At 36.4% G+C, this 12057-nt stretch overlaps 2 protein-coding genes across 10 annotated transcripts in view; one reads left to right on the top strand and one right to left on the bottom strand.

Annotated features, from left to right (window-relative positions):
- Nucleotides 1-8546, top strand: part of LOC100114442 (serine/threonine-protein kinase N) — a 42084-nt gene extending 33538 nt beyond the window's left edge. For 3 of the 8 annotated variants that reach the window (XM_031922739.2, XM_008206529.3, XM_016982740.3), the window contains 11 exons: nt 2-253; nt 341-491; nt 565-1011; nt 1147-1448; nt 2863-3066; nt 4084-4407; nt 4495-4646; nt 4761-4980; nt 5064-5171; nt 5247-5387; nt 5888-7687. In XM_031922739.2, coding sequence (XP_031778599.1) covers nt 2-253; nt 341-491; nt 565-1011; nt 1147-1448; nt 2863-3066; nt 4084-4407; nt 4495-4646; nt 4761-4980; nt 5064-5171; nt 5247-5387; nt 5888-6031 — 2445 coding nt within the window. In that variant the 3' untranslated portion in view covers nt 6032-7687. Of the gene's footprint in view, nt 1; nt 254-340; nt 492-564; nt 1012-1146; nt 1449-2862; nt 3067-4083; nt 4408-4494; nt 4647-4760; nt 4981-5063; nt 5172-5246; nt 5388-5887 lie in introns of all 8 variants that reach the window. The other 5 variants (XM_008206527.3, XM_008206528.4, XM_032596187.1 and 2 more) reach the window with 5 other exon arrangements.
- On the bottom strand, nt 6786-11996 carry LOC100678719 (trypsin-1-like). Of its 2 annotated transcripts, XM_032596190.1 has the most exons (8): nt 11058-11134; nt 10900-10994; nt 10576-10819; nt 10278-10430; nt 9574-10206; nt 9417-9498; nt 9168-9339; nt 6786-9082 (listed from the first exon to the last, which is right to left on the bottom strand). In XM_032596190.1, the coding sequence occupies exons 5-8, from the start codon at nt 9595-9597 to the stop codon at nt 8623-8625; spliced, it is 738 nt and encodes a 245-aa protein (XP_032452081.1). In that variant the 5' UTR covers nt 9598-10206; nt 10278-10430; nt 10576-10819; nt 10900-10994; nt 11058-11134; the 3' UTR covers nt 6786-8622. The 2 variants fall into 2 exon arrangements, with proteins under 2 accessions (XP_032452081.1, XP_003425933.1); XM_003425885.4 differs by lacking the exons at nt 6786-9082; nt 9168-9339; nt 9417-9498 and adding an exon at nt 11541-11996 and having other exon boundaries at nt 9974-10206.
- Nucleotides 11997-12057: the final 61 nt, after the last annotated feature.

The raw sequence follows: 12057 nt of genomic DNA, 5'->3' as shown, positions 1-12057 counted from the left end.
GGCCCAAGCAAGCTTAGCAGAGTCGAGTAGAAAGCTGGACCTGTTGCGTCTGTCGCTGGAGCTGCGCCGTCAGGAATTGCCCGCAGATAGCGCGACAGCTGCCCAACTGAAACGCGAGCTGGCGAGCGTCCAGTCCGCTAGCCCGATTCCTGTGACCTACACGTCGCTTCAGCCGTTCAGAGGACCACTCGAGGGCAGGACCACCGTTCCCGCGTCCGTCTCGAGATGTGCCGCCGTCACTGGACAATTAGAGGTACATTTGAGATTTTCTGCCTTGAAGTAATTTATACGGGCGTTAATCAAGATGGTAATTAATTATTTTTATTATTTTTGGATGTAGGTTAGATTAATGGGATGCCAAGACTTAGCTGAAGAAATACCAGGACGCACGAGACGGGAGCATCCGGCTAGTCCGGATCTACGAAGTTTTGTGAAGGGTGTTACCGGTCGCAGTTCTAGCAAATCCTATAGTGTTAAAGATGAAACGAGTAGTAAGTTTATCTCATTCTTTTATCAACTATTAATAATACTACATTTAAACTAACTTTACAAACGTCATTTTAGATGATATAATGGCGGTGATAAAGCTGGACAACGTGACGGTAGCACAGACGAGCTGGCGGCCATGCTCGCAGCAAGCCTGGGACCAGAGGTTCTCGATCGAACTAGACAAATCTCGCGAGCTCGAGATCGGCATCTACTGGAAGGACTGGCGCTCGCTCTGCGCTGTCAAGTTCCTACGATTAGAGGAATTCATCGACGACGTAAGACACGGCATGGCTCTGCAGCTTGAGCCTCAGGGCCTACTCTTCGCCGAGATCAAGTTCCTCAACCCTATGATCTCAAGGAAGCCTAAGCTTCAGAGGCAACGAAAGATTTTCAAGCAGCAGGTCAAGAACTTCCCTCGGGCCAATCAAATGAACATTAATGTAGCGACGTGGGGAAGGCTTCTCAAGAGGTCCGCGCCCTCGATGAACAACAATAGCCGGAGCTCGGAGAGTCCGCCCTCGGGTAAGAATCCAGCATACTCTAATTTCTACGTTTTTTGTCGATTTGCTTGCATTTAATTATTGTAGTTAAAAAAATGATAATTATTATTAACACCTAATATAAGGAAGCTTAAATTAAGAAATTTTCTTTTTCCAGCCTATAAACATTCGTTCCCTGCTCCAGGTCCGCAACCGACTCAGCTGTCCTTCGACACCTCGGTGGAGGACAAACCGGAAACACCGGGAGAGTTACCAGACCCGGAAAAGGGCGGCCTCGGTGGCCAGCGGCCTCTCGGCATGTCACACTCCTCCTCGACTCATGAGAGTCTCGGCAGTTTGCCCACCTCGTCGTCCTCCTCGTCATTACCTCATCCACCCGATCATCCACCACCTCCACCGCCCGTCGCTAAGAAGCCTATGATGCCCGCACCGCCACCACCCGTCAAGATCGACCAAGAGGTAAGCAAACCTGTGGAGTATTCAAGAATATTTGTAAGATTATTAGGGATACTGTTTAGTTTGTTACACTCTGTATACTTGGCTGTTTTAGCGTGCACATCATGCACTGTACTGTCGATTTTCTGATTCTATTCTAGATTTTTTTTCACTTGCACTGAGATAACTTTCGTTGAAGTGGTTATGGAAATGATATCTATAATGTTTATTCTGTTTTAATAACGAAGATAATCTTGTATCGTTCTAATATAATAATAATTCTTTCAATATTCAAACTTTATTTACTCACTTAACTAAACTTTTCTCAGTGTAGTATTATATTTGCAGTTTGTAGGCACAACAATTTTTTATTTATATTTGACAATAATGCAAATAATGTTGGTTGAGGGTTCTCCTTATTAAAATAGTAAACACTCAAATTAAAGTAACAGTGCTCTGCCTTAATTAAAAAGAGAAGATATTTAATCAGTTTTTTAATTCATAACATTTAATCGACTTTAACCGCAGATGTAAATGTAAGCATATAATGACGTAATAGCTGATTTACAAATGCAATAAAATGTTACGCTCGAAAGCGCCTTAACAATATCTTATTAACGGGTTAAGGGTGTTTTGTCCCGCATGAATAAAGTGTGACTCACGCATTCCTGTTTCGCAGTTGTAATTGAATACATTTTCATATAATTACACCACTGACCAAGATCTATTGTTCAGATTTTTGTAACATGTACGTTTCAAAGTTAATGATCTCCGCAGTATTTCACTTTCGAATCGTTATCGTTAAACAAAGCAAAAATTTAACTTTTGCGCGGAAAGATTTGCTCTCGTTATCTCGGAAATTGAAAGACTTTCATTAAATATTTTATGCTGTAATTCCATAGAAACTCTCGAGTATGGTTTCCTTAGCGAGCTTTGAAAAGAATTTTACGAACAAGATGTACGTAATTGGAAAACTTGTATGTAAAAGTTCGACGAGGGTCGAACTTATAATGAAATTATCCCTTGACCCGTTAATAGCAATTTAATTCATACCTTTCTCTTGACGAAGGTAAAAAGCACTGGTACGTCAAAACTCGTCAAGTAGTAAGGAGCCTCCTTATAGCACCGAGCCAACCATTGCGTCGATAATCAAAAGTTTTCGAAACAAAAGTATTCCATAAATAACTTCACTTCTATGATCAATAACACGTCAAGCAATGGCTAGCTCAAAACCGTTTGAACAGAAACAATAGTACATAATCTCGCCTAATTACACGCCTCGGTCGACGAAACGCCAACGTTTAAACCGACTCGAAATCACACAAAACAAATTAGAGAACAAAGTTGAGGGGACACACACACGAGTATATCGACTTTAGAGGTAGTAAAAAGCTAGAAAAAAGAATCCTGGTGAGCAGCACGAGTGTGTGTAATGTAGTTGCAGAGCGCGTTACGGGAGTTTGACTTCCTTCTCAAGGAAGAGAAATCGGGGCACCAAGGGGCGAGTTTGAGGCCCCTCGTCACGGAGCCCAGGCCCGTACTGATCGCGCCACCTTCTCCACGCACCCCCTCGCCTCAGCCTGTCGTCGAGTTCCCCGAGGACGAGGTTCTCGTTGCCAGCGCCTCACTGCAGTTCAACTATGTATGACCACGTTTACAACACACCACTGTGGACGAGATTTTATGATTTTTTTTTTGTTTTTTGTATATTCCAAAGACAAGCATGGCTTTTGGTTATATATTTATTCGAAAGCTGGTCGCTTTCCCTGTGTCCACGATCGTATTTTTGTAAATAAACGAAGAAATTTTGAGTGGACGAGACACACGGAACGACCGCTTCGTTATCATCATCTTCTGCGACAACTGTGTATCAGCGCCCCGACTGGGACAAACTCGTACTGCGTACCCGCTTTTTTGCATGTCGCCGCTTCCCGCTTGCATGATCCTGCTTTCTCCCTGCGCATTTCTCTCCCGATAACAAATTTGCGTATAGGTTATACTTTCCGTTTTAAATTTAGATACATTTTCTATTCTTAAGCTATGTGTATTTCAAACTCAATTTTTTTCTAAAAGCGTGTAAGACTAATTGATGACTTATGCTTTAGTTCAACCTTGAATGATCTCGAAAGTCCAAACAATAGCTTCCTAGAGAAAGTCTAGTGATATGCGTTTCCAACAACTTTTATATAAAGAAGCGTCATCGAAGATCATGTGCAGACATTGTGATTAACATTATCGTGTATATATATATATATATAACTAATACGGAACATTCTTCGCCATCCACTGTTGTGTTACAGCGAATTAACAAAATGCGAAAAGAATTTTTGAGTGGGAGGGATTTCGTTTGATATCAAAGTAGCATAAGTCAGAATCATTTACGTAATACATAATTGTTCGAACATCCTCAGATCGATGTGATTCTGACTTAACTATTTTGCAAAGAAGGCATTTGCACAGAAAATCATAAGTAAATGTCGCGTTATTTGTCTTATCGAGGAAAAATGATTGTTTCCTAAATACACTCCATACTCCCAATAAAGATAATCCCTGTGCAAATGCCACACTTCGAGAACCGCTCCCCGGGTACCTCGCAAAAGCCTCATATCATCATTTTCGCCATATACCAGTACCACAATCTAACGTCGTTTTTCATTAGGTCGCCTACGAGGTGCCAGTACCGGCGAGGCCACTTCAATACCGCGACAGCGCGTACGAGTCGCGCCGCCAGTCGCAGCTCACCGGCATGAGTCTCGAGAACTTTAGGCTGCTGTCCGTCCTCGGAAGAGGTCACTTCGGCAAGGTCATATTATCGCAGTATCGAAACACCGGAGAATACTTCGCCATCAAGGCACTGAAGAAGGGGGATATCATTGCCAGGGACGAGGTCGAGTCTCTGCTGTCGGAGAAGAGGATCTTCGAGGTGGCCAATGCGACGAGGCATCCGTTCTTGGTCAATCTCTTCGCTTGCTTCCAGACTGATGTGAGTTTGATTATCATTTCTTGTGGAGTTAGGTGATTCGGATTCTACTGTGTTTTGAAATTAATTGAATTCGTTTCATCTTTTCAGGCACACGTATGCTTTGTTATGGAGTACGCTGCGGGTGGTGATCTCATGATGCACATTCACGCCGACGTTTTCGGAGAGCCGCGGGCTGTATTCTACTCGGCTTGCGTCGTACTAGGCTTACAGTATCTTCACGAAAGTCGTATTATCTACAGGTGAGCTTACGACCATAACTCATCTCAGACAAAAATAGCGTTTAAAAAATTATCAATAAGAAAAAGCAAAGACATTATTTGGAATGATTAATACGATAAATAATTTGTCTACAGAGACTTGAAGCTAGACAACTTGCTATTGGACACGGAGGGCTACGTGAAGATCGCTGACTTCGGCTTATGCAAAGAAGGCATGGGCTTTGGAGATCGAACGGGTACCTTCTGTGGTACTCCAGAGTTCCTTGCGCCGGAGGTTCTCACGGAGACGTCGTATACACGCGCCGTCGACTGGTGGGGACTTGGAGTACTTATTTTTGAAATGCTTGTTGGTGAAGTGAGTAATCTTGTTTGATAAAATTCATACATGTTTCTATCATTGAGATAAATGCGTATACTCATGGAAATCGTGTGTTTCAGTCCCCCTTCCCTGGCGATGATGAGGAGGAGGTCTTCGACTCGATAGTAAACGACGAAGTTCGCTACCCACGCTTTCTGTCACTCGAAGCCATTGCCATAATGAGACGAGTGAGTATCTAACAAATGATGAATTTTGCTTTGAAGTATTGTATAATAACTGGTGTAATTCTGTGCTTCGTTTAGCTTCTGAGAAAGAATCCTGATCGACGATTGGGTAGCAGTGAACGCGATGCAGAGGACGTGAAGAAGCAAGCGTTCTTTAGGCACATAGCTTGGGATGACTTACTTCTCAGGCGCGTGAAGCCACCGTTTGTTCCGGTCATTGTAAGTATTTATACTCTTCTCATTTTGCTTACCATGCCAAGTTTACTGAGAGTCTTCGTAATAGATGATAGGATAAAAAAATTATTTATGAAATTGTATTTCTACATAATTTGGCAGGCAAAAAATCAACTGTGTACTAGAAAAAAGCGTTTAAAGAATTTAAAGAAAGTAAGATCTTACCTTTTTTGTACAGTTCTTAATCAAATTTCTGTTACTCAAATACCCAATCTATAATCAAAACAATAATTCTGATGAATAGTAAGTGTTTCAAGCACATGCACATACTTGTGAACTAAATAACAATATTGTGAATAATTTCTAGAAAATATAAGTTGTAGGAAGCATAAGTTTAACCATTCTGGTGTAAAATGTTTGCCCTTTCATGAATTCATTTTTTGTTGTAGTATATCTACTATGTAAATAATAAGTGATGTCAGTTTGTTGAACAATAAGCTTTTGGGCCCTTTAATAAAAAATTAAATGAAAAATTACTTTTACAGCATTCGGTAGAAGACGTGAGTAACTTTGACGAGGAATTCACATCCGAGAAGCCTCAGCTTACCCCACCGAAGGATCCCCGACCTCTCAGCGACTTGGAACAGGCTTTGTTCAGGGACTTTACATACATGGCTGACTGGTGCTAACCATTACTGAAATAATAGGGTTTTCTAATAAACAATTTGAATCTGAAGAGAAGACCCAAATAAGTGCAACTATTTGCGATAAATATTCATCATCTACGAGTGATTTGAGTTCAAAACAGAAGGGGTCCTACTTTATCACCTATTGCACGGTCCATCAATTATTTGTATAGTTTTTATATTTTAATTACATGTTACAGTTAGACATTTTACATTTCATACACCGCCCTGTGTTTAAAATAAAAATGTATAAACAAAAGTAAAAAGCAAATGAGATAAAAGGAACACGATTATGATGAGAATCGCCGCCATGACAAGGCAAATATCGACGAAGGAGCGTCGTTAAAACTCACGTTTTTAATCTTGCACAATGCATGAATTTAGTAAATAATAATCATAATGATAATAATAATGATGATGATGATTACAATACAACGTACTAGTTGTCGACTGTAAAATATTGTGTTGATCAGGATCAAATTTATATGTATAAAATACTTTCGACTCAAGAACAATTTTTTTCTATTCTGTGTACAGCCAAGAGAATAAGAATCGAACGATAAAATATCAACGATCGTCAAAAAAACCGTACGGAGATTAAATGAGAAGTTTAGAAGACCATTTTTTGGAGATTAAAACGAAATTGTGTGAGAGATAGTCATTTCTCATAATGCAGCTTCGAATATGTAAAAAATAAGTATTGTATTTGTTAAAATCGAAATTTTATTATTTTTTATGAAAAAATGTTTTTAACATATGCAACCTATGATTTAAGCTCTATAAAGCAGCACGAAAAAAATTATTCACATAGAATCAATCTGAAAATCAAAGGCAGCACATTAATGTTTTTCGCAAAATGATCGACATTTGTGCATTCGTGTTTTTGTGATAATTGTTTAATCAAGTGTCGAGTTAGAAGATTAGAATATAGTTATTGTTATTTGTAGGATGTAATTATTATAATGTGCTTTAATTAATATTAACGACTCTCTTGCGTTTTTGATTATTTATAGATTCTTAAATTCATACAATTATACAACTTTACCGATTGTCCATAATTACTAAACCTTATTCACTATGTATAACTTTTTTTAAGAAAAGGAAAGCTAATTGTGTTTTTCATACATACACAGTTGTTTTTGTCTTGTGTTTATAAAAAAAATTGTATATAAATATAATCATAGAATACTTTTTGTTGTGACAAAAAATTTTATTTGACATATCACGTTCGTCAGATATAAACAAGCTTGAATGTATAACTAAAATAATATGTGAGCAGCTTGGAACCCTAGGGGTCCAATTTCAGTTCTGTAAAATGAATACTATATAAAGAAAACAATCATAATACACGGAAGAACCGTAATACCTTGTGATAGTCTCGAGCGAATCTCGAAACTCTAATTGCCTTAACGCTGTAGTAAATCATCAATACAATTTGATATATATTTTACAACAATTTTAAATAAATATTGTAGTCAATGTTCGTTTTGAATAGTGAATCGAACCATTAGCAAGAAACTGATTTTTAGAAATTTTAATCAACCGTAGTTATCAACTTTAATATTGCACGTAATACATTGTTATATAATAAGCCTTTTCTATTTAACCTGTTAATCATTAAAATAATTTATTTTATATATCTACATTTTTTGTAAAAAAGCAAGTGGAGTTGAGTCATTCATTTTGCTCCTGTGCTCCCATTTGTAAATTTTACTGTATGAAATAAAATAACGCGTTTATTAAATTTTTTTTCATAAACCGCTTGAAGTTCGTGGTTTTATATAAATTAACATTCATACATGAAAACCGTGCCTATTTTATAGTGGTATATTTTCGAAATTTTAATTCATTGTCGATGAAAAACAAAAAAAAAAATTTTTTATTATAAAACTGCCAAAGCATTTTTACTTGCCATTTTTGTTCTTGTGAAACGAATATTTGATGAATTTTTTTTGGATAGAATTTAGTTTATGAAGAGATTAATAGAATATGAGCTTATATATATTGTATTTTCTTTTATAAATTTAAAAAATCAAGAGAAACAAGAGAATTGAGAGAGATTAAATAATTGATTAATAAAAAATGTATATACAATATACATAATAGGCAATAAATAGATATAGCATATTTTTTTAAGTTGTATAAATTAGGCTCTTTTTATCAAAAATACAACTTGCTTACTGATTTTCGCGGAATAGGTTTCTGTCGTTTTAATAATGCATTTCAAAAATTATAATGTTTTTTTTTAGTTGTACAAACATTTGTAAAATACTGATGATTTATACTACAAATAAAATGTACGTGCCTCAAACTTACACGTTACGACAACTACATAAAAATCAGCACTACATAAGTGGTATTTTTTTTTTAAGTAATAATTTATTTGATACATGTTATTTCAATGGCAGCTTACTATCTCGAGTAATTACAAAACCTTATAGTTATAATTGTGCAGGATTCTGATCTTATATTATACAATGCAAAAAAATACTTCAAACAATAAATACATAAACATGTACTTTGTAATTTGATTAAAACCCCTAAAGATCCTTAATTATTTGTTTAATCTTTTATTCAACATTAGTTGACTCACTTTATTGCAAATCACTTACTTCTTTATTTTCATCTATATTTTTATCTTGCAAAAGTTCAACTTTGCAATGACTGGAACTATTATTAACATCCTCAATTTGCTCAGGTCGATAAGAAATATCTGTGTTCTCATCGGATTTAAGTTTTGGAACAGTAGAACACTTAAGTTTTTCCGCATCTTTCATTGTCATTGGTGTATAAAATTCTTCCATGACACTATCTTCCTTATCTATGGTATTATTTACAAATTGGTTATCTTTCTCATACAAACCATTATTGAGCATCAATGCTCGTTCATATAAATTTGCAGTATTTCTGCTGATTTCTTTATTAAGTTCAATTTTTTTCTCTAACTTTTGCCTAAGCGTCTTTGTTTCTTCTGGGCTTATTGCTTTAACAATACCAGAGGATATACTGTAATATACTGAAGTAGTGTCCCCTTCTTTGAAAACAAATGTAAACCTAAAATATGACGTTGAATTTACATCTACAATTCATAAGTAATTTGATAATATTTTCTAATAGCATATAAAACGTAGTAACTAACTTGTCTTTTTCTAATTTATGCTGTATGTTACTGATGAAATCCAATGAAAGATTGTGAAAAGCAGGCCATGGAACAAACGTATCTACCTCTGCATTTTTACTTTTTTTAGCTTCAAGGTAAAAAATTTGTAGTGCTTCACAATATTTATATTCTACGTTCCAGTATAGTTTAACTGTAAATAAATTGCATATAATATATGGATACATTATGATTATTTTACTGGTTTCATTTTGCAAATAGGGTAAATACCTTCACAAAGCTCCATATATACATAAAATGCTGTAGTCAATTTAACTTGGTCATTACAGCCTAATTGGCTCATGTTGTAATACTGTAAACAAATTCATAGGTTTTAAAAATCAGTAAAATAATATTTAATGAACTTTCATAAATACTGATTACTTACAGTTGGATGGCAAATGTCATACATTTTTGGTTTTTAAATTATTATTGTTAGTAAAATTAAAATTTCATGATATAAGTACAGAGGTTAGAAGATTGTTTATTCATCTCGAAAGTAATACCCATTTCTTGTAAGTATCATTTTGGTCTAAATGTATATTGAAAATCACAAATTATGAGACCTCTTACGATTTACGGTAAAGTATGATTACTAAAAAACTAGTGATTTCTTTAAATCAAACAATAAAAATGTGATAAAAATAGACACACGAAAAGTAAATAAACACAATCGCCACCTGATGGTTATTGTAGAAACTACTGCAACGTATAATGTATAATATAGGAAGAAGATCAGTCAGATCTGCACTGACCAGCTGTTGGTAAAAGTGGCGCGAATTTCAAAGTTTTCGGAGCAATGCCATAATAGTTTATTATATTTTCATATGGTTTCATTCATTTTTAATAAACTGTTTTATACATGTATGATTTATACATCTGTTGCATTTTTAATCCAATTGCGAAACTGTACTACGTCAGTGTAAATTCCAGGCAAATGACTGTATCCGCAATCTTCTCCAAAAGATACAACCCCGATCAGGACCATATCCTCATTGACCAAAGGACCACCTGAATCTCCCTAAAAAAGTATTCATTTTTTATTTTTTCACTGTATAGTGTATATAATGCTAAAGTATCATCGTCCCTTACTTGACAGGCATCTTTCGAGTGACTACCTGATCCGTAACAAACGTCACGATCGTGTATGGTATACGAATTTCTGTAGGCATATTTACAGTGCTTTAAATCGACCTTTTTCACGTCGATCGACTTCAGCACAGGGGAGAGTTTCTCTACATCTGGCTGTAAGGATAAAACGTTGTAGGAATAATAATATTCCCCAATAACGCCATACCTATAAACTATGAGTATAAGAGCTTTGCAAAGACAAACACAACACCTCGAAGCTTACGTGATCTCAACACGTCGTTCAATCAAGCTCGCGCACCTCGGTATATCCCCATCCAGTGACGCGACCCCAGCTGTCTTGTAGTGGTACCCCTGGATAGGGTAATTTAACAGGTTTGGCATCTTTGAATTCGAAGGGTGGATGAACGCGCAATGCACAGAGGTCGTAATCATCGTCGTCGTCCTGGTACTTGTTGTGCCGCTCCACCTGCGTCACTTGGTGAACTGTACCGCCCTCGTCTAGCTTTGCACTACCGCTTCGCAGCGAAAACTGTTCGTTCGGACTATGTAAGGCAATCAGTATTATTGAATATTTATATTTTGTTCAATTTTGTATATATACAGGAAAAATATTCCCGCTCACTTGATGTGGATGCAGCAGTGGGCTGCAGTCAAACTCCATTTCTTACTTATGATGACAGCACCGCATATGTGCCTGTCGTCCAGTCTCATTGATAGCTAAAATGAAAATGAAAAGGAGAAACAACGAAGCTTTGTCAAAGGTGAAAATAAACGAATTACCATATACGGTGCAGCTTTGATATCAATGTTATCACCTCCTATGATACGTTTTACTCTTCTGCATTGTACACCACATTCTGAAAAACGTTTGCTCAAGCTTAAGCATATCTGCAGTATGTACTTTCAACGAATCTTATCTTTATCACATCTATTTCCATAGCTTGGATTTAAGTTTTCGCAATGTTTTCCCTTATGGGACATTTTAATTTTAATTATTTATAACTAGCGCTCTACCACTATGACTTGTTGACGGAAACAAACGCAAACTCGAGTAATGCCAACACACTTATCCTCAAATTATTTCCTACTGCACTATCAATATAAATTATTTATGTTCCACGTTATTCCGTGTTGTAAAAAAAGCATCTTCTTTGTCACATTATTTTATTTTTTTTCAACGCGATTTTACCAGAAAAATATTTTTTTTAATACTCGATGAATGTAAAAGTATGTACGATAAATTTTATTATCTATTCAACTTACGAATCAGCAGTAAATAAAAAAGCCATAAAAAAGCCATAACTTCACTCTTTTAAAAGTTTGGAAAATATGCTCCTGTCGAAGTCTTATAACTCGCCGCTTTCTTGATAAATGGTTCTTCCCTGACAAAGATCAACAACCGACTGCGGAGTTTGCAACTTCGCGGGTTTTGCAGTCGTCTAATTCCGGGTAATTACGGATATCGCACTGTTAATGACTTCGATATGGCTCTGTTCGTTTAATGCATTTCGCACGTCAAACACACGAACTTCGATATGGATTGGTCGTAACTCATGACTGAAAGGTATAAAGCTCGGTTCTCTACTTTGTAAATGGATATTTTGTTTGCAGACTTAATACGGAGTTTAGACTGCACTTTAGAGTTTTCTTGGGTTAACCATCAATAGCAGCAGCTCGGCACAGGTTCCTTTTAAAAGGAATAAAAGTTTACTACTGCAGTTTCTACGTAAATTAAAAAGCTGAATGAATTGATTACTCTACATTGCAAGCTCTATTATGT

Source organism: Nasonia vitripennis, chromosome 1 (genome assembly GCF_009193385.2).
Source record: "Nasonia vitripennis strain AsymCx chromosome 1, Nvit_psr_1.1, whole genome shotgun sequence".
Classification (NCBI taxonomy): domain Eukaryota; kingdom Metazoa; phylum Arthropoda; class Insecta; order Hymenoptera; family Pteromalidae; genus Nasonia; species Nasonia vitripennis.
This window is presented reverse-complemented; position numbering and strand designations above follow the sequence as displayed.